This window comes from Tachyglossus aculeatus, chromosome 2 (genome assembly GCF_015852505.1).
Source record: "Tachyglossus aculeatus isolate mTacAcu1 chromosome 2, mTacAcu1.pri, whole genome shotgun sequence".
In the NCBI taxonomy this organism is placed as follows: Eukaryota; Metazoa; Chordata; class Mammalia; order Monotremata; family Tachyglossidae; genus Tachyglossus; species Tachyglossus aculeatus.
The window spans coordinates 66,823,251-66,846,519 of NC_052067.1; the positions used below are offsets into that span (position 1 = coordinate 66,823,251).

At 41.4% G+C, this 23,269-nt stretch overlaps 1 protein-coding gene across 1 annotated transcript in view; it reads right to left on the reverse strand.

Moving 5' to 3' along the window:
• The window catches only part of ESR1 (estrogen receptor 1), a 268,680-nt gene that overhangs the window by 230,970 nt on the left and 14,441 nt on the right, over positions 1-23,269 (reverse strand). Inside the window, exon 2 of the mRNA XM_038767701.1 lies at positions 14,753-14,806. Within this exon, the coding sequence (XP_038623629.1) occupies positions 14,753-14,806 (54 nt within the window). The remainder of the gene's footprint in view (positions 1-14,752; positions 14,807-23,269) is intronic.

A 23,269-nucleotide genomic window follows, 5' to 3' on the forward strand; every position in this document is an offset into this window, starting at 1 on the left:
AGGCCGAAAAAAAAACAAACCAAACATTTGGCACAACACTTCATTTGAACTGGTGGACCATCTACAATCAGTTTAATTTAAACATAAAATCCATGCCTTTGATGAACAATATTCGAAAGCCTTTTTGACAATAGTTAGCTATCTCAGTGAATGTTGTGAATTAAAGGGTTATCACAACAGTAAATAATAATAATTGTGGTATTTGTTAAACATTTACTATGTTCCAGGCATGCTACTAAGTGCCAGGGTGGATTAAAAAAACTGGGTTGGAAGCAGTCCCTGTCCCTCTTGGGGCTCATTGTCTTAATCATTGTCTAGAGAAGCAGCGTGGCTCAGTGGAAGGAGCCCAGGCTTTGGAGTCAGAGGTCATCGGTTCAAATCCCGACTCCTCAAATTGTCAGGTGTGTGACTTTGGGCAAGTCACTTAACTTCTCTGTGCCTCAGTTACCTCATCTGTAAAATGGGGACGAAGACTGTGAGCCCCCTGTGGGACAACCTGATCACCTTGTAACTTCCCCAGTGCTTAAAACAGTGCTTTGCACATAGTATGTGCTTAAAAAATGCCATTATTATTATTAATCCTCATTTTACAGATGGGGTCACTGAGGCACAGAGGAGTCAAGTGACTTGCCGAAGGTCACCCAGCAGACAGCGCTTAGAACAGTGCTTGGCACATAGTAAGCGCTTAACAAATGCCATCATTATTATTATTATAACAAATACTATCATCATCATCAGGGTGGAGCTGGGATTAAAACCCAGGTCCTTCTGGCTCCCAGGTACATGATCTATTCCCTAGGCCACGCTGCTTCTTAAAACAAAGCATTAGAAAACAATAACAATGCAAATTTACAGTACTTGCCTTTTTTAATTGCAGCTTAAAGAAGAACTGGACTTATTAATGCTCAATCTTTTTAAAACACATCAACTTTAGGGAAAGCTCATATTTCTAAGGTTACATGCTTTTTCAAGATAACATTTGTCTATTAGCCAGTGCAAAGATATTCCAACAGAAGGAGAGACTGTGTGTGATCACTGCGGAAGGGAATGCAGATCACACCATTTCTTTCAGCCAAACTTGTACCCATGGCAATTTTGCAGTACCTCATCCTTAAATGCAAAGGGAAAAAACTTCAGGTCAATTAATGGTGACATTTCAGCACCTTGGGGATAACAGAATGCAAAGAAGCAGACCCAAATTGGCAGTCTGAGATATCAGGTATGCTGGAATTAATTTATGAAAACAAATAAAGTTGAATTTATCTAGAACTGGACTGCTAATTACACTTTTTACAAAATTGTCTAATTTGACTGAATTCTGAATTTAATAAAGGACAAAGAGAGAACCCCTATGGCATTAATATTACTTACGGATTTACTGCATTGCAAAATTATCCAAGTGGATTCCTTCAAGATGATAATTCAGACTACATACTGTTGTCAACCATTTAAATTTTGGTTGAAATTGGATTTTATTACTGGTGATGCCTTCTTTACATGGTCAAAAACATATGGACACAAAACGTTTTTGCTGAATCATAAGATTATGAAATTAATTTTATTACATTCTAAATCTGTAGCACTTACTACATAAAGTACATACATTCAAATTTCCAGAGTGATTTCATATCACATCATGCATGCACCTGGTGAATGTGTTATCATTAATAGCTTCATTTCAAAGACCAGGATATTAAAACATGGAAGGAATCTCTTCAAGAACCTACTGACAGGTACGATTATGAGAATCTCCATGGAGCAAAGCAATTGTCTAAACGAAAAAAATTGTGCAAAGAATACATCTAAACAGCACAAATATTTTCAACTTCATTCTCAGCTGAACAAGTGGGAAATTTGCAAGCAATGCTTTTTTGTCACTTTAACAAGGACTGTTTGAAATCTATTTGATTGAGGAGAAATACATCAGTCCCTTGATACATTCAATGGGAACTTGACAACAAGCTCATATTACTGAAATATTGTAACCTGAAAGATAGTAAAGGGATGGGAAAGGGGTGATTTTTTTTCACTTTAATTTCATCCAGGCCCAGTAGGTGAGTCTCTTGGGTAGTCTAGTCCCTGTTGGATTAGAGAAGCAGCGTGGCTCACTGGAAAGAGCAAGGGCTTGGGAGTCAGAGGTCATGGGTTCTAATCCCGGCTCCACTGTCAGCTGTGTGATTTTGGGCAAGTCACTTAACTTCTCTGGGCCTCATCTGTAAAGTGGGGATTATGACTGTGAGCCCCACATGGGACAACCTGATTACCTTGTATCCCCATCCCCCAGCACTTAGAACAGTGCTTGGCACATAGTAAGCACTTAACAAATACCAACATTATTATTATTATTATTACTATTATTCCCAGAACTGTAAAGTATTCCAACAGGAATTTGGGGTATTTTCTTTCCTGAGGGATTGACTCCTCATCCACAGTTCCCAATTGCTCCAGTGGCAGGACTAATTGAAAACTACTGTTACTTACCCTCTCCCCTCTTCCACCAAAACCAAACCCACACACTTCATTCCTACACATCGTGTGTTGCTGTCAAACTCTCGTTCACGACCCCTCTCATTCATTCATTCAATCGTATTTATTGAGCACTTACTGTGTGCTAAGCACTGTACTAAGCACTTGGGAAGTACAGGTTGGCAACATATAGAGACAGTTCCCATCCAACAACTGGCTCACAGTTGTTGGTGGGGAAGGGGAAGACAGATAACAAAACAACCTGAAACCCCCTCTCCCTCCACATCCATCCAACCACTACTCTCCCTATCGGGAAAATTTCCCAAAGGGCAGGGGTCATGTCTAACTCTATTGTACTCTCCCAAATGCTTAGTTTAGTGCTCTGCATAAATGCTCAATAAATTATGAGTTCTGATTCATTCTTAATTTCCCCAAACTGTAATTTATTTTAAAGTCCTTCTTGTCTTCTAGATGATTTTAAAGCAATTTTATTACTCATCACTGATCAAGTACATAATTCTATGTATTCTTAGTAAAAAATAGGGTTAAATCTTTGATTCAGAAGCCCCCCATTAATAATTCTAAGCCATTTTGAGGACCTACTCAGATGGCTTACAAAATGGATGACAGAGTTTTCGATCAGTCCTATCCCTGGAGCAACTGGGAGCTACAGTGGAGGAATCAATCTCTCAGGAAAGAAAATACCCCAAATTCCTGTTTGTACAATTTATAGCTCTGTGAAACCCCCAGGGGCTCACTAAACTACCCAAGAGACTCACCTACTCAGCCTGAGTCTATTGGTCCATTTTACTCTCTAGCTCCTTGTGGGCAGGAACCTATCAGCTGTACTTCCCAAGAGCCTAGTACAATCAATCAATCAATCGTATTTATTGAGCACTTACTATGTGCAGAGCACTGTACTAAGCGCTTGGGAAGTACAAATTGGCATCACATAGAGACAGTCCCTACCCAACAGTGGGCTCACAGTCTAAAAGAGTGTAGTACAGTGCTTGGCACAAAGATAGCACTCAATAAAATACCACTGACGGACTGGCTGATAAGTCCATTTAAAATTTAGATTTGTATCTCTCCAAGGAAGAAACACTTCTTTGGTAAATCAATCAATCAATCAATCATATTTATTGAGCGCTTACTGTGTGCAGAGCACTGTACTAAGCGCTTGGGAAATACAAGTTGGTCACATATAGAGACAGTCCCTAACCAACAGTGGGCTCACAGTCTAAAAGGGGGAGACAGAGAACAAAACCAAACATACTAACAAAATAAAATAAATAGAATAGATATGTACAAGTAAAATAAATAAATAGAGTAATAAATATGTACAAACATATATATATATACAGGTGCTGTGGGGAAGGGAAGGAGGTAAGATGGGGGGATGGAGAGGGGGACGAGGGATAAATAGAGTAATAAATATGTACAAAGGGGCTAAGCAAGTCCTCTATTCCTGTTTTGTTGAAAGGGAAAGAGAAGTTACAGCAATTAATCCATCAGTGCTATTTATAGAACACCTACTAAATGCAAAGCAATGTAGAAAATTCTAGAAAGAGTGTACAATCAAAGCAAGATACACTCCCTGCCCGCAGGGAGAGTACAATCTCATGGGGAGGCAGACAAAAAATTTTTTACAAATAATGGGAGTAGGAGGAAAGACAGTACAAATAAATATTCGGGATGAAATCACTGAATAGGTAATTGAATACATTGCGGTCTCCTTAAGACATTTCAAATTATGACAAACAGCACTTAGAACACTTCTAAATTTTGCCCATACTTCAATTTTACAACACATCAGTTTCAAATTTACACTAGCCTCCTCATGACACTAGACCTGGGGCACTGGCAATGCAGGGAAAGTGTCTTCATGGAAGATGAGGGGGAAGTCATTTTGAAAGCCCTGATGGGTGGCTGTCTAAGGAAAAGAAAATTAAAAGAGGGCAGGTGTTACAAAACAGGAGAGGCCCCGGGGGCAGAAAGAGTGGGATCACCTGGTTGCCTGGTGAGTCACTGGGAATGGGTGATATCCATTTTACTCCCATTTAAGTAAAAGTTGGCTCTTTTAACATGAAACTTGTCAACATAAATATTTTAATGTAATTATTACTCTACACAATTCTAGGTAATCTAAGTAAAAATAGGGCTACAACTTTGATTCAGGAACCCCCATTTACAACTCCAAGCCATTTTGAGGACTTACTTTACAAAATAGAGTGGTGTGAGGGCAGTGTGGTGTGTAAATTCATTATAGGCAGGGAACGTGTCTACTAATTGTACAAGTTGTATTGTACCCTTCCAAACTCTTAGTACAGTGCATTACACATAGTAAACACTCAAATGCCACTGATCAACTGGTGTTTGAAGCTGTAGAGGTTTCATGACCACGCAGAATGTTGCTGTTCTCCCTCTAAGCTACCTTGCAATATATGCACCTGATAATAGTGGGAGCAGGAAAGAGTCAGTCAGTTGTATTTACTGAGCACTTGTGTGCAGAGCACTATACTAAGCACTTGGGAGAGTACAATATAACAATATAACAATCACATTCCCTGCCCACAATGAGTTTACAATCTAGGGGGGTAGACAGACATAAATATAAATAAAATTACATATATGTACATAAGTGCTATGGGGCTGGGTGGGTGGGGGATGAATAAAGGGAGTAAGTCAAGGCAACACAGAAGGGAGTGGGAGAAGAGGAAAGGAGGACTTAGGGAAGGGCTCTTGGAGATGTACCTTCAATAAGGCTTCGAAGCTGTGGAGAGTAACTGTCTGCGGATACCTCAATGTAAACCATCATCACTACCACATAAGCTGACCAATGGCATTTATTGAGCTCTTATGTGCCAAGCACTGTACTAAGCACTTGGGAGAATACAAAAGAATCAGTGGACATGTCTCTGCCCATAATGAGCTTTCAGTCTACAGGATGAACAACTCAAGCACATGTCCTGCTTGCAGTAGGATAAACTAAATTTCCCTCCTGGTGTCTGAGCAAAGCTCAACTGAATTGTTGTGGGCAGGGAATGTGTCTATTGTTAGATTGTACTCTCCCGAGGGTTTAGTACAGTGCTTTGCACACAGTAAGTGCTCAAAAAATATGACTGAATGAAAGAATGGCAAAGGACTAGAAAAAGAACAGGACTGTTTTCATGGGAGCAGTGCAGCACATGGGCAAGATATTTTTAGGGTGATACCCACATCCATGGATACAATGTGACAGACAGCATAGCTGTCATCGAAGGAAGGAGAACTCTACTTAGCACCAAGGTAGAGTTCTGCCCTCTTGCAGAATTGGGTCAAACACAGATTTTTTTTTTCCTTCTCCCAACTGGTTAAGCCCTTTTTTTAAAAAAAATACACCTTTCTCAAGATAATTCCACATCTTTAAAACCTAAATGTGTTACTTAACTCATTGGACTCTCCTGGGGGCTTATCTTTTCTTGGAGTTCTTTCCTATACACCTCTCCAACAGTTGATAAAAAATAAAAAAATAATGTGACAAGTGCTCAACCCTTTTTTTATTTTACAATGAGAACACTTGGGTTCCCTCTTTTCCAAGTCTTTTGTTCATTTGAGGTGGATATGGACATTCTGTCACCTGCCTCAATGTAATATTGACTCTTTCAAGCTACTTTTCTCTCCTGCAACACTATCTTGCAAAGAGCTGCTTTCTCCATCTGCTGTTTCCCATTGACACCTCACTGTTTCACCTTCTTCACTGCAGCAGGCTCTTATTTCCTGCTGAGATGCCTACCCAAATTTCCAGGAAGTTACGCTGCTACCCCCACTCCAAAATTCTATCTTTTCATCCTCCAGCCCAGAAGTCTACCATCCCATTTCCCAGTCATAACCAGACAAATTTAATTTTTGACTGAACTATTACATTCCCTTTGTGGATGAAATTTATAAGAGTCTAGCTTCTTGTGATAGGCAAAGTTTGGTTTTGCCAATACAGTCCACCCTAAATAACTGTGATGCCATGTTGGCATCATCAGATAGGACTTTTTTGTTTTGAAATATGTCCCAGTGCGGGTCCTGGCTTCCAATTCCACACACATTCTGCTTCTCCTACCTCCTAAACTGGCTTAATGCTTGTTTGCCTATGTTCTATAACTAACTCATGCCAATAGGAAGCAGCTGTATAACACTACATGTAGATGGCCACACTTTCTGGATCTTTAGAGTCCTATTTGTTTCAGAAAGTATGGAATAAACATATTTCTAATATTGTATGCGTGGTCAAAAGATCCAAAATGTGAATTTCATCCATGCCCATCCTCGTTATACATTCTAAGAGAAAAATTTAAGCTTCCCTTGCTGTCAACATTTTCCTATAACTTTTCCTATTTGAGAAAAAAGTACTTTTTGCAACATTATCACCTCAAAGAATCTTGTGGACAGTGAGTATTGAATATCTCATTCAAGAAGTTAAAGTAGGATTGAGTGAGGAGAGTTATTCACTGTATTTTTAATGGTATTTGTTAAGCACTCACTATGTACCAGGCTGGGATTTCACAAAAGTCCAAATTTCTCACAAGCATTCTTTCTTCATCCACCTTTGTTTCAGAACTTTAAAGATCTTCTCAGTCAATCATTGGTATTTACTGAGTGCTTATTGTGTGCAGAGCACTGTGCTAAATGCTTGAGAGAATACAACAAAGTTGGTAGAAAGGTTTCTACCAGTGAGCTTACAGTTTTGTCAACCCTCTTTGGACTGCTTTTCACTGCCTCAGATTTTTGTCTGCTGTTCCCCACTCAGTGTAGTTCAAGAAACCCTATATGAATTTTAACCATAGTCCTTGCTGGGAAGCTTATCAATTGATCAATGGTATTTGAATGCTTATTATAATTATCCTTGAGACAATAAAGTTGAAAAGTACTATTTCTTCAAATAGAGGAAATATGTAATAAAACTAGACTGTAACCATTGCTTTCAACATAATCTATCAATGACTAAAATTAATGTAATTACATAGGAAAATTTAGAAACTAGGCAGTAAAAAAGGGGCTGTGTACATGTGAATGAATGGCTTCCGAAACTATTGATATAGTCATCATTTCTGCTAAAACTCTGTAATTGTTATAAAAAATAGGCAAAATTAAAAAAGAACGTTAGTTGGTATTCAAGGACTGCTATGTCATCACAGGGGCAGAGATCATCCGTAAGGCAAAAGCTAAGGTAAGATATTTAGAGTTTTTTGCTCACTTAGGAAAATACTGTCTTCACTGAAAAGATACTACTAAATCTTGATTTCCTAAGCCAGTGAAGAGATAAAGATGGTCTGAAATCCAGAGTTAACCCGATATCAGAGTCTTAACAGAGCTACTTAAAAATTGTAAAATGTATTATTTCAGTTTCTCCTTTGCTCTCTTCTGTTCTCAACTTGTGAAAGTGTTTCTGAGCAGTTAAGTCAAATAGCCTAAAGACAGGCAGGTGGGAGAAGGAGAAATCAAGAGAATAAATAATCCATGCATGAGATAGTCACCTTACAGAAATGACAGCCATTTGGGGTCACAAGTACATGAAAAAGATATTTGAATACAACCCTGAGAAAAAAGTCAAGCTTCCACATGGAATACAGTATCACAACTGAAGAATCTAGACCAATTTACATGCAAAAATTTTAGGTGAAAACCACATAAATTCATTATGGCAAGTGTTCTTTGGGGAATATAAGCCTTTGATAAATTAGTCAGGCACAAGAACAGTAGACACTTAGCTACACTGAAGGCTACCCAAAATAAGACATATGCTTTTGAATTTCAAAAGAAGCATTTTTCTGAACTTCATTCTGTTTTGATGGGGGAATCCAAGGAGGGTTCCTCTGGCTAGAAACATGAGGCAATCACTTAATAAATCCAGTTGGGGTTGGCCAAAACAACAAAGTGGGGAAAAAGTCTCTTTTTGCTATATATGGAATAGACTGCATTTGGAAACATAGAACTGTGATTTTTAAAAAGTTGCAGGATTAAATGTGTTTACGAAGTGAGATTGATTGCTGCAAGGATAACCAGCTTCAACTTCTGGAGGCAGCTGGAATGTAAGTGTCAAGAGTGTGAACCCCTTTCTTCTGAGCTCTCCCCCCCACCACTCCCACACACATATAAAATAGTTTTGGCAGACAAATTCAGAGCTCTTCAGGTTTATCTTGTCAATAGTGACTGGCACTCAATGTGAGACAGTGGTCCCACATTGCCCTATGGCCTTCTACCAAATAGTATGGCTTTCCCACAGATAAAGTGTTTTTCCTACTGGAGAAAAAATTGAGCAAGTAATAGGGAAAGAGAGAACAGAAAGGAGAAAAAAACTTGCAATAATAAAAATAATAACAGTGGCATTTAAGTGCTTACTATGTGCCAGGCACTGTACTATCTCTCTCAATATCTCTCTTTTCCCTCTCATCTTATCCCGACTGGATTACTGCATCGGCCTCCTCTCTGATCTCCCATCCTCCTGTCTCTCCTCACTTCAGTCTATACTTCACTCTGCGGCCCGGATCATCTCTGTGCAGAAACGCTCTGGGCATGTTACTCCCCTCCTCAAAAATCTCCAGTGGCTGCCCGTCAACCTATGCATCAAGCAAAAACTCCTCACTCTCGGCTTCAAGGCTGTCCATCACCTCGCCCCCTCCTACCTCACCTCCCTTCTCTCCTTCTCCAGCCCAGCCCACACCCTCTGCTCCTCTGCTGCTAATCTCCTCAATGTACCTCATTCTCACCTGTCCCACTGTCGACCCCTGGTCCACGTCCTCCCCCTGGCCTGGAATGCCCTCCCTCCACTCATCTGCCAAGCTAGCTCTCTTCCTCCCTTCAAAGCCCTACTGAGAGCTCACCTCCTCCAGGAGGCCTTCCCAGACTGAGCCCCCTTTTTCCTCTCCTCCTCCCCATCCTACCTCCTTCCCCTCCCCACAGCACCTGTATATATGTTTGTACAGATTTATTACTCTATCTTACTTGCACATATTTACTATTCTATTTATTTTATTAATGATGTACATTTAGCTTTAATTCTATTTGTTCTGACAACTTGACACCTGTCCACGTGTTTTGTTTTGTTGTCTGTCTCCCCCTCTAGACTGTGAGCCCGTTGTCGGGTAGGGACCGTCTCTATATGTTGCCAACTTGTACCTCCCAAGCGCTTAGTACAGTGCTCTGCACACAGTATGCGCTCAATAAATACAATTGAATGAATGAATACTAAACCCTGGGGTAGATACAAGATAACTGGGTTTGACACAGTCTCTGTCCCACATAGGGCTCACAGTTTAAATCCCCATTTTCCAGATGGGCAGCTGAGGTCCAGAGAAGTGAAGGGACTTGCCCAAAGTCACAAAGCTGACAAGTGGCAGTCAGAATTAGAACCCAGGACCTTTTGACTCCCAAGCGCATGCTCCATCCATTACACCATCCTACCCAAGGTCACACAGTAGTAAATCGTACCTAATCCATAGTAGACTACCCAAAACCATCAAACCAAGGCTAGCTTAGATTCTTAAAATACTTTCAAACTATCAGTTGATTATTTATTAAATACCTATTGTGTGCGGAGCGCTGTTTGGGAAAATAAAACAGAAGCAGAAAGATATGGCTACCATGTCAATCAATAACTCCTCCCATCCCACCTCCTGATTACTGCATCAGCCACCTTGTTGATCTCCCAGCCGACCTCCCAGCCCTCCTGTCTTTCCCGACTTCAGTCCCTACTTCATTTGGTTGCCCAGATCATTTTTCTACAAAAAAAGTTCTGGACATGTCTCCCCACTCCTCAAAAAACTCCAGTGGTTGCTCATCCACCTCCTTATCAAAAACAAACAAAAAAACCCTCCTCTCCATTGGCCTTAAGGCATTCCAACACCTTGCCCCCCCCTTACCTTTATCCCCCTTACGATTGATTGATTACCTCACCTCACTTCCCTCATTCTACAACCCAGCCCACACAACTCGATCTTCTGCTACTAACCTCCTCACTGTGCCTTGATCTCACCTGTCTCACCACCGACTGCTAGCCCACATCCCACTTCTGGCCTGGAATGCCCTTCCTCCTCTAATCCGACAACCCACCACTCTCCGCGGCTTCAAAGCCTTACATCTGCTCCAAGAGGCCTCCTTAAACTGAGTCCCACTTTTCCTCATCTCCCACTCCCTTCTTCATCACCTTGACTTGGTCCCTTTGCTCTTCCCCGCTACCAGCCCCAAAGCACTTATATATATATATATGCAATTTTATTTATCCCTTTGCTCTTCCCCCATCCCAGCCCGAAAGTACTTATCTACGTATCTGTAATTCGTTTATTTGTATTAATGTCTGCCTCTCCCACTCTAGTTTGTGAGCAGGGAATGTCACTGTTTATTGTACTTTCCTAAGCACTTAGTACAGGGCTCTGCACATGGTAAGTGCTCAATAAATACAACTGAATGAATGACTATGGTCTCTGCCCTGAGGGTGTATACCATTTAATGGAAAAAATGGACAGACACATTATTTAAAAACAGCGTAAGCTGAAAGAAAAAAATACTACAGGTGGTAGTAGCAAGAGTATTCAAGATGATACTATATATGTGTGTGTGTGTATAATAATAATAATAATAATAATAATAGTATTTGTTAAGTGTTCACTATGTGCCAAGCGCTATATATAAATATATATGTTAGGATGGGCATATACACATAAATCCTAAGGCAGGGAAGGGCCATGTGTTTTGATAAAGTGCAAGGTTTAGTTGGAGGGAGTAGATTTACCATAAATATCATAATTAAATTAAATTAGGTACACTCAATGTTACTAGTTTATGGAATTCATCAGTTTCCCTAAATTCTTCACCTGGCCTTTGTCCAAGATTTGAACTGATTTTTCACAATTCACTCCTAATATTTGCATGGGAGAACCATAAAGCAGTTATGTACTGGCTACTAGATTTGATATAGTGAATCAACACAATCACCCAAGGGTGCTCTTGAACTGATTCGTAGTTGTAACGTATTATTCAATCCGTATCCAAGCAGCTCTTTTTACACTTCTCCATACTTTTAAAAACATTATAGGGGTATTTCCTCTAATACTAGTAAACATGATAGAAGAAGCTTTGAGGAGACACAATCAACTTGAGGAAATTATTTTATGAAATGAATTCACTGTTTACCCCAAGTGCAACTAGACAGCAATGGATAATCAAGTTTAAATCCAAATTCAACCCAGGTCCTTTTTTTTTTATTTCGTCCTCCTTGTGGTCCCCATAATTAGTGGATTCCTCTATTCTTCCACCTGGATTTCCCATTTCTGAGCAGCATGGCATAGTGGATACAACATGGGCTTGGGAGTCGGAGGGTCATGGGTTCTAATCCCACCTCTGCCACTTGTCTGCTGTGTGACCTTGGGCAAGTCACTTCACTTCTCTGTGCCTCAGTTTCCTCATCTGTAAAATGGGGATCACAATTGTGAGGCCCATGTGGGACATGGACTGTGTCCAACTTGATTACCTTGTATCCACCCTCATGCTTAGAACAGTGCCTAAACGCTTTACCAATACCATCGTGGCTCATTGGAAAGAGCCCGGGCTTTGGAGTCAGAGGTCATGGGTTCAAATTCTGGCTCCGCCGATTGTCAGCTGTGTGACTTTGGGCAAGTCACTTAACTTCTCTGGGCCTCAGTTACCTCATCTGTAAAATGGGAATTAAGACTGTGAGCCCCAAGTGGGACAACCTGATCACCTTGTAGCCTCCCCAGCACTTAGAACAGTGCTTTGCACATAGTAAGCGCTTAACAAATGCCATTATTATTATTATTATTATTATTATTATTCAATAAAAATGGCTCTCCTCCCACAGATTGTGAGCCCCACTCACAATCTACTTCAGTGCTCGGCACATAAGTACTTCAATACCATTATTATTACTATTATTATTATTACATTCCCCATTATTACTATTATAAGGGTTATGCCCCAGGTGACCCAGTAATGTATGTGGGTTGCAGGGTTCCCATAAGAGGAATAATGGATGTTTAGGCATAGATTAGAATTGGGATTATAAAATAATGCAAAAGACCAAATTTGGTTTCATGATTCCATTGTAAACCTTCCCTGTCAATAACAACCTGGACATGTAATAATAGTGGTAATGGTATTTGTACTTGTACTTCCCAAGCGCTCAGTACAGTGCTCTGCACACAGTAAGCACTCAATAAATATGATTGATGATGATGATGATGATGATGATGATTGATGAATGGTATGATTCACATCCAAGCCGTCACCAAAACCTGCCGGTCTCAGCTCCGCAACATTGCCAAGATCCGCCCTTTCCTCTCCATCCAAACTGCTACCCTGCTCATTCAAGCTCTCATCCTATCCCGTCTGGACTACTGCACCAGCCTTCTCTCTGATCTCCCATCCTCGGGTCTCTCTCCACTTCAATCCATACTTCATGCTGCTGCCCGGATTATCTTTGTCCAGAAACGCTCTGGGCATATTACTCCCCTCCTCAAAAATCTCCAGTGGCTACCAATCAATCTGCGCATCAGGCAGAAACTCCTCACCCTGGGCTTCAAGGCTGTCCATCACCTCGCCCCCTCCTACCTCACCTCCCTTCTCTCCTTCTACTGCCCAGCCCGCAACCTCCGCTCCTCCACCGCTAATCTCCTCACTGTACCTCGTTCTCGCCTGTCCCGCCGTCGACCCCCGGCCCACGTCATCCCCCGGGCCTGGAATGCCCTCCCTCTGCCCCTCCACCAAGCTAGCTCTCTTCCTCCCTTCAAGGCCCTGCTGAGAGCTCACCTCCTCCAGGAGGCCTTCCCAGACTGAGCCCCTTCCTTCCTCTCCCCCTCGTCCCCCTCTCCATCCCCCCATCTTACCTCCTCCCCTTCCCCATAGCACCTGTATATATGTATATATGGTTGTACATATTTATTACTCTATTTATTTATTTATTTATTTTACTTGTACATTTCTATCCTATTTTATTTTGTTGGTATGTTTGGTTCTGTTCTCTGTCTCCCCCTTTTAGACTGTGAGCCCACTGTTGGGTAGGGACTGTCTCTATGTGTTGCCAATTTGTACTTCCCAAGCGCTTAGTACAGTGCTCTGCACATAGTAAGCGCTCAATAAATATGATTGATTGATTGATTGATTCCATAACTTGGAGACAATTTCCTTCTGCCTTCCTAATGGCTCCAGCCATACAACTCTGCTCGCTCCACAGGGCCCTTTAAACTGTAAAATAGTCCAACAACCCTAATATCTGATGGAGAGGAGAGGCTGTCCTTTGTCTAAGAAGAAGAGAAGAAAGGGAACCTTGATATCCTGGCCTGTTTAGACCCCAAACTGCACACAAATATCAGAGGGGCATTCATAGTAATAATAATTTTGGCTCTTGGGATAGAGACAAAATGAACAACTCCTTTCTCTTATTAAGAGGTACCTGTTTAAGGGAACACTTTATTCAAGCGCTTAGTACAGTGCTCTGCACACAGTAAGTGCTCAATAAATATGATTGATTGATTGATTGGTAAGCCTACATTTCCTTAACCAATCAATCCATTTATTGAGTACTATCTGTATGCAAAGGACTGTCTCAATCAGTCACTGATACTTATTGAGCCCTTACTGTGTGCAGACTATATTAAGCCTTTGGATGAGTTTCCTCAGATGTAAAATGAGATTTAAAAAACACACTCTCTCCTACTTTGATTTGATTACTCTATGCCTAGCACTGTATTTAGTGCTGGTGTAGACATAAAATAATGAAGTCACTCAGTCTGAGAAGCGAAAGCAAGCATTTAATTCCCATTTTACAGATGAGAAAACTGAGGCACAGAGAAGCAAAGTGACTGACCCACAGTCACACAGCAGGCAAGTGGCAGAGCTGGAATTAGAACCCAGGTCCTCCAACTCCTAGGCCCATGTTCTTTCCACTAGGTCACACTGTTTCTCACTGGTTCAGGGAACCACAAGGAAAGGAAGTCATTTAGAACCTCAGAATTCAATCACCTCTGAAAGACATTCCTGAAAGAGCCTCCCCTTGAGACTTGAACCAAGAAGGCACATGACAATCTACGTCTTTCACTTGGTGTGAGCGGGGGATGATTTTGTTCTTTAACAACTTAACAGGAAAGAAAAAGGGGTAAATACCAGGGGCTCTCCCCTCTCACGACCGCAACTACCAGTCTTGGCTATGGGAGGGAGAGTCAAGCAGAGGCATACCCATTCCATTCCTAGCTTCGGCAGTGGTTAGCAAGTGGAATGCAATCTAATACAAGTCAAAACTCACCAGTGCTGGGCAGTAGCGGCATGGGAAACAGTCAAGGGCTGAGATTCAAGTTTCCTGCATGGAAGGAGGCGATAGTTAACTACCTCATATTTTTACCAAGAAAACTCTATGGATACACTACTAGAACGACTGCAGATGGAGGTGGGGTGTTCTGGGAGCGATGTGTCCATGGAGTTGCTATGGGACGGAAATGACGCGACAGCATAAAACAAGACAAGACCAGAGGCTCATCAAAACCCAGTTTCAGGAAAAAGTTGGGCAAATATACAAAGTGCTGATACTGGTGTGGGGTTTTTTATGGTATTTGTTAAGCACTTGCTATTTGTCAGGCACTCTACTAAGCACTGGGGTACATATAAGAAACGGGTTGGTGACATTCTCTGTCCTACATAGGGCTCACAGTCAATCTCCATGTTACAGATGAAGTAACTGAGGCACAGGGAAGTGAAGTGACTTGCCCAAGGTCACACAGCAGACAAGTGGCAGATCCAGGATTAGAATCCAGGTCCACAGACTCCCAAGCCCATGCTCCATCCACTAGGCCACGCTGTTTGAATGACAAAGGGCAGAATGGAAAAATACAGGGGTCGCATGCTTGTGGTAGACTTTGAAACCTATTGGTCTACCTGCCAGTTTGAGAGGGGGCTGACAGAACCAAGGAGGAGTGCTTATTGCTAATTATGATATTAAATACTTGCTATGTGTTAAGTATGTTAAGAGAAGAGAATTTAAGAGAAGCAGCGTGGCTCAGTGGAAAGAGCACGGGCTTTGGAGTCAGAGGTCATGGGTTCAAATCCCGGCTCCGCCAACTGTCAGCTGGGTGACTTTGGGCAAGTCACTTCACTTCTCTGTGCCTCTGTTACCTCCTCTGTCAAATGGGGATGAAGACTGTGAGCCCCCAGTGGGACAACCTGATCACCTTGTAACCTCCCCAGCGCTTAGAACAGTGCTTTGCACATAGCACCTAATAAATGCCATCATTATTATGTGCTAAACCCTTGGGGTACTGATAAGAAACATCTCAGTTCTCTTACTCAGAGGCACCTGTTTGAAGGAACACTGTTGGTAAGCCTACAGTTCCTTAACCAATCAATCCACATATTGAGCACTTACTGTATGCTAAGGACTGTCTCTGTCAATCACTGATATTTATGGAGCAATTACAGTATGCAGGCTGTAGTAAGCTTTTGAATGAGTTTCCTCAGATATAAAATGAGGGTTAAAAATATACTCTCCCTCCTTCTTAGACTTGAGTCCCATGTAGGACAAGGGATTGTGTCCCACCTGATTAACTCGTATCTACACCAATGTTTGGTACAGTGCTTAACTACCACAATTTTTGAGTTAAACATGGTCTTGGGCTTAAGGAACTTACAATCTAGCAGGGAAGACATATAAAAAACTACAGGTTGAGGGCAAGCCACAGAGTATAAGGGTATGTACTCTAGTGCTGAGTGGAATGAATATCAAAGTGCTTAGGAGGGTATAGAGAGAATAAACTTAAGTGTGTAGGTGATGCAGAAAGGAGGGACAATGGGGCAGGGAGATGAGAGATCAGTCAGAGAAGGCTTTCAGAAGGAGCTTTGAAGAGGAGGAGAATGGTGGTCTATCATGAATGGGGAGGGTGTTTTAGACAGGAAGGAGAGAGTGCTGGCAGTTCAAGGCATTGAATGTGAAGCAGCATTGCTAGTGGAAAGACCACAGGCCTGGGAATCAGAGGACCTGGGTTCTAATCGCAGCTCCTCCACTTGTCTACTGTATGACCTTGGGTGAGTTATTTAGTTTCTCTGTGCCCCAGCTACCTCACCTGAAAATGGGGATTCATACATGTTCTCCCTCCTACTTAGAATGTGAGCCCCATGCACGGCAGGCACTGTGTCCGACCTAATTGACCTGAGCCTACCTAAACGCTTAGAATAGTTTGACACATAGTAAATGCTTATCATATACCACGAAAATTAAAAAAAGAGAATAGGACTGTGAGTCCTATGTGCGACATGCATTTTGTCCAACCTAACATGTATCTACATCAGGGCGTAGTACAATGCCTGGCATACTGTAAGTGCTTAATAAATGCCGTTATAAAAAAAAATGTGTGAGGGCTGAGTAGTAGTTAACCATGAAGTGTAGTAGGTGGAGGAGTAGAAATAAGGCAAAATGGTCCAGAATGGGTCCTGTCGGAGACAAAAATACATGTTTTATTTGCCTCTTCCCCCACCCCCCCGAAGGGGAAAAAAAAACCAAAACACAAAAAACAGTTTTGGCCCTGCCAAGGCTACTGAGGTCTCTACCTGAGGCCACAATGTGGATACAAACTACAGTATACTGGGGAGCCATCAGCCACCAACTGCTGAAGCCACAAACCAGTATGGCTCCAGTGGGGCAGAGGCCTGGGACAAGTCAAAGATTTTTTTTTCTAACCCTGACCAGGTGGCAAATCATCCTCACTGCACCACAACCTGTAAACACCTGGTACAGATCCCTGATGATCCTTAAGTCCCTCAATGCCCAAATCTGAACTACTCATCTTCCCTGCTCTACCCTTTCATCCTAATTTTTTTGCATCGTAATTGCCAACGCCATCATCCTTTCACAGGCTAACAATCTTGGTGTCTTTTTTATTCTTCTCTCTAATTCCCTTTGCAAGTTTCTCTTTAAATCCTGCCAGTTCTTCCTCTAATCTTTCACAGACCAATTTGTCCTTTTCACCTTACAACTACCAACCTATTACAGGGGCTTTTTTCATTTCTAAGTGGATTCTTGTAGAAACCTTTTTACAGGCTTCCCTGTTTCCAGAGGGCTCTCCTCTACTTTTTTGTATCTCACACGCAGCTATGCCTATCATCTTTCCAAAGCACCAGAGTACATTACTTCTTCACAGGCTCCCCATCACTTTCTGCACAAAACAAAAAAACACCTCTAGACTACCAGCTTAAAGGCTTTCTACTTATTTTTCTCCTGTGTTATACCCCAGCTTATGCTCATCCCTCCATCCAAACCACCTACTTACCCCTCACCCATAAGTCTCCCACCAATCGTTACTAAACAATATACCTCCCCGCCTTCAAAGATTTTCTAAAAAGTCACTTCCTCCAGGAAGCATTCCCTAATCATTACCCTCACCTCCTCAGTCACGGCAACTGGCTGCCCATCAGCCACTTCACCATTCATGTTTTTAATCTACATATTCGCTTATTTCTATCATTATATCTTCTCTCAGTCTCAATTTTGGCATATTTGTAAATTTATGACAAAATGGATAAGATCTTTGAGGACAGGAATTATACCTATTACATTTTATATGCATTCACAAATGAAGAGTTCCCAAGTATCTAGTACAGTGCTCTGTGCACAGTCCATAAATATTTTTGTTCTGAAAGAAAACTACAGGAAGAGATATAAACATCCAAACATATCAGTTAGTACACCAAAGGGCATTCGTAGGAACTAACTGAACGTACAACATATGGCTCCATCAATTACTGTTCTTATTAAACTTACATTTCATTTTCTGGCACCATTTAAACAAGTTTAATAGTAATTAGAATGTGCTCAACATTCATTGAGTTATGTAATCAGTCCCTTAAGGCAGGTGTTCCCTTAGAACTACTAAACTTTAATTGGGTTTCATGTCCATAAAACAAGAGGTGCCAGACTAGATCAAGTCCTGCCCTAAGTGATATAATTACAATTAAACAAGCCGTTAATGAAAACACAGGTCAATAGTACAGGGATCTTGGAAGTACTGATTGCATCTCCAGAGGGCATTAGTAAGGTAAGTCTTTGCAAAAGAAAAATGATATAAAAGACAAGATTTAATGCCAGGAAGAGACCCTCAGGGATTGGGACAGTTTCAGCAGTTCTGAAACTACTGGCTCCAGTCATGGAAGCTTAGGTTAGTCTCTAGACTATAAGATCACTGGGGGCAGGGAATGTGTCTACTGTTTTATTGTACTCTCCCAAATGCTTAGTACAGTGCTTTGCACACAGTAAGCACTCAATAAATATGAATAGAACAGGTTGGGGTGGTAGTGTGGTTGGGGTTCTTGGAGGTAGACACAGTTTCAGAATTTGCCACCTTAGACCAATGAGCCTTGAATAGCCACTGACAGCACTGCTTTACCAATTCCTTGGAAGCCCACCTCCCCACACCCAGTACCAAATAGGGGACACACCAGCTGGAAACCAGACAGTCTCATTTAAATGGCATTTTTTGAGCACTTACTGTGTGAAGAACACCATACTAAGCCCTTGGGAGAGAACAGCAGAGTTGGTAGACATGCTCCCTGCCCACCAGAAGCTTAAAATCTAAAGGAAGCATTTACAATAGACACGTTATCTTGACTTAATGGAAAAAATCTGCCATTGCCTCTTCTCACTTGAACAACAAATTCTTCTTGGCCTAGAAAAGTCCCTTTCCATGGCTCTACGATAAGCAGAAACTCTATGATAGCTTATGCAGATGGTCCAGTACATAGCATGACAGGGCTAATTGCCAGGGCAGGCCAGATAGACGACCAACACGATTACTGAGTCTGCCATTTAAACAGAAGCATATACTCCCAAAGATTCAGATTAAGTAGTTAGTTATTTACTAACTAAGGCCTCCAGGAGGCCTTCCCAGACTGAGCCCCTTCCTTCCTCTCCCCCTCGTCCCCCTCTCCATCCCCCCATCTTACCTCCTTCCCTTCCCCACAGCACCTGTATATATGTATATGTTTGTACATATTTATTACTCTATTTATTTATCTTACTTGTACATATCTGTTCTATTTATTTTATTTTGTTAGTATGTTAGGTTTTATTCTCTGTCTCCCCCTTCTAGACTGTGAGCCCGCTGTTGGGTAGGTACTGTCTCTATGTGTTGCCAACTTGTACTTCCCAAGTGCTTAGTACAGTGCTCTGCACACAGTAAGCACTCAATAAATATGATTGATTGATTACTTATTGTGTGCCCAGCACTGTACTAAGCACTGGGAAAGAATATCCATGTGGGAATTAGACACAGTCCCAGTTTCACGGGGTGGGGTGCCTCACAATCTAAAAAATGCTCAGAATCTAAAATTAAAGGGCTGTATTGAAGTACTGGAGGGCACAAGGCAGAGGGAGATCAGTGAGGGTCACTGTTTCCTCACATCAAACTTCACTCTTTCTTGCCCTCTCAAGAGGAATGTATTCCCCTTTTAGTGGCCCAACAGCAACAACAGAAGTTAGGGGGAACTGTTGTCAGGAAGGACTCAGGAAAACTGTCTCGAGGGCAGTGAGCCACTGTATGGCCCAGGGAAGCTCCTCAGCTGACCAGGCAGCTGCTCCATCTCTTGAACCAAAGAAGTCCTTCCTACATGAGACAACTGCCTCTCCTTTCCCTCAGCTGTTTGAAGGAATATGAATACAGTACACTAGTTGTGGTAAACCAGGTTTCAAGAAAGAACAAATGCATCATTCAGGGACTGACAGGCTCTGCAGGGAATAGTGCCCAGTGAGCATTAGTGATGGTTTAGGTGTTATACAAAACAGAGCTAAATATAAGTCTTGCCCATAGTTATAATCCTTCACTGATCATTCAGTTGAATAATACAGCCTACTAGCAGTTTTGTCATCTGAGGGTTAAGCAAGAGAAGGAAACAAAGTGGGCTAGTGAATAGACCCCAGGCTTGGGAGTCTGAAAGCCTGGGTTCTAATCCCAGCTCTGCCACTTGTCTGTTGTATGACCTTGGGTGAGTCACTTCATTTCTCTGGACCTCAGTTACCTCTTCTGCAAATGGGGATTAAGACTATGAGCCCCACATGGAGCACGGGTTGTGTCTAACCCGATTTGCTTGTATCCTTCCTTGGCACTTAGTACAGTGCCTGGCACATAATAAGCACTTAAATACCACAACTATTATTACTGAAAGGAAGGAAAGAAGAGAAATCCCAGTTGTTAAATAGCCCTAAAGTTAGAAGGAAGAAACAAGAAATCAGAAAGACTCTGGTGGCTCCAGAATCTCTGTTATATCATATCGCTGTTTTATCTGTTATATCATGTCTGTTATACTCTACAAATATGATACAATATGGTATACTCTACTATATATCTCTGTTATACTCTACCAAGTGCTTAGATCAGTGCTCTGAACCCAGTAAGCACTCAAATACCATTAATTAATATGAAAGAAAGAGAGTTCATGCCACTAGGAAGCCTTTAGGAATTGGGGATAACATTCCAGCCATGGGATTGTGGCGGGGGGGGGGGGGGGGGGGGGGCGGGAAGAGCTAGAATAATTTATTCATCTGCCAAATTTCTCTGAATCTTCTTAACCTTATTTCCTACATTTAATTTCTCTCTCACTCCCATGCCTTTCCTCTTCCTTCACTGAGGTAATGAGATCAGACAAGAATCTAAATCTAATTCACTAAAGCCATGTCTAAATAGGCAAAGGGGTGTAGGAAGTTGTAATAATCTGGATAATTCAGCCAAAGACCAAAGTTCAGATAATATGGAAAAGAGGCATATTTACCTACAACTAAATAGTCCAGCCAAAATTCATGTTACAGTTGTTCTCCTCTCTTTTCCTTTGATTCAATGAAGAGAATAATCAACCCAAGTGACATCTGCATACTTTGTCCTAATCACCAAGATGGTCCCCGGCCACCCTGAACCTCATACGAGGTTCAGTCTTCCTCTCAGAAAAGGTCACCAGCCTATATTTCTTTCTCCACCCACCTCAATCAAAATCCTGCTTGCCAGAACTGTCTTCCACCATTCTTACTGAATCTCCTTGCGTCTGGAAATCTTCTAAATTCAATCATATTTGAGTGCTTACTGTGCGCAAAGCACTGTACTAAGGGCTTGGGAGAATACAATAACAGACACATTCCATGCCCACAGCAAGCTTATGATCTAGAGGGGGATTGTGTTTGTAGCCTTCTCTACACCTACAGAGAGAGCTCTGCCAAGCAGTGCTTGCCAATAAATTTCTGAATTATGCTGTAAGGCTGCAACCCAAAAGTATATTAAACAGAAAGCAGGGAATGCACAGAACTAATTATAAAAACAAATATTGGAGTGCTATTCTTAAATGCACTATAATCGGAAATAGATTTCAAAATATGCAGTCATAACAATTTCAGAGGACAGGTTAGGAGTGAAATGATGAGCACTTGAGCATTCTATAATTTATACAAATATAAATGTACATTTTGCCTTTGAAAGCTTATGCAAACATACATTTTACAGATTAAGATTTGACACATTTGTTCAAAAATAAGCCTATTAACAATTCAGGTATAATCTGTCAAACTTCATATCAATCCCCCAAGTATAAACCCACCCAGTTCTGTCTTGTGAGAAATAAGAGCTGAATAGTAAAATAGAGAAAGTTATATCTAATATGATATAGTTTATAAGCCAGATGCAAAATTTGCACAATCCTTAGGATCAGTTGTGTAATACAGTTCCAAAAGATCATTTTTTCCTGACTTATCCTGATATACGAGAACTAGTAGTTCTTATAATTTTCATCCTAGCTCATGCAACTGTAGATATTGGGCCAAATTATTACAATATGTTCATCTTCTCATGCTTTCCCAGTCTTCATCATACAGTGCCCTGAAAATAAGCATATGGAGTAAAGCAGTGAGGGAGAAGATGCAGGAGGAGAGCCAGGGACCAATATACAAAAAAAAAAAGAAAGAAAGAAAAAATCTGGAGGGAAAAAAACCAAAACAGGAAAGAAAGAGGTGAAAACAAGGAAACAGAACCAAGAAAAAGAGCTAGGGCTGCCTCTACAAGGCCCAGAACTCTCCCTCTAAAGGGGTTCAGGGGCTTCATAGGGTGGCACCACTTTCCCAAGCTTCCTCTATCATCAGCATTCACAGCTGCATGGGCTAGTTTAAAGAGCACATGCCTGGGAGCCTGGAAACCTGGTTTCTATCCCAGCTCCACCACTTTCCTGCTCTGAAATCTCTGGTGAGTCACATAACTTTTCTCTGTCTCAATTTCTTCATCTGTAAAATGGATGAACAGTCCCACAGACTGTAATCCCCATCGTGAGAGCCGTGTCCAGTCAGCTCAGTGTCCCTACTCCAGTACTTAGTACAGTGCTAAGCATACTAGGCACTTAAATACAAAAATTATTATCATCATAAACTTGCCTGTAATAGAATATATTGCATTAAGTACCCAGTATGTCACGTATAGTAATAAAAAATGAGATAGAACAAAAGGAAAAAATACAAAGGATAAGAAAGAGTATGTAGTGTCCAAACCAGGTCAATATTCAACAGATATTAAGTATATGACATTAATTGCCCCCAGAACGCAGGCCAGAAACATCAGTAGAATCACGATGAGACTTCCATAATGGTTTCTGGTGCGCAAGGTTATTATGTTAGAGGGGAAATTTAGAGAAGTTAGAGGACTTAAAAAAAGTTTACATTAATAATGGGCCAATTGTCCATCAGAAGGAACACTACTAAGCATAAGATCAAAAATGAAAAGAGCAACTTTACCATTCTTCCACACATCCTCTGGTG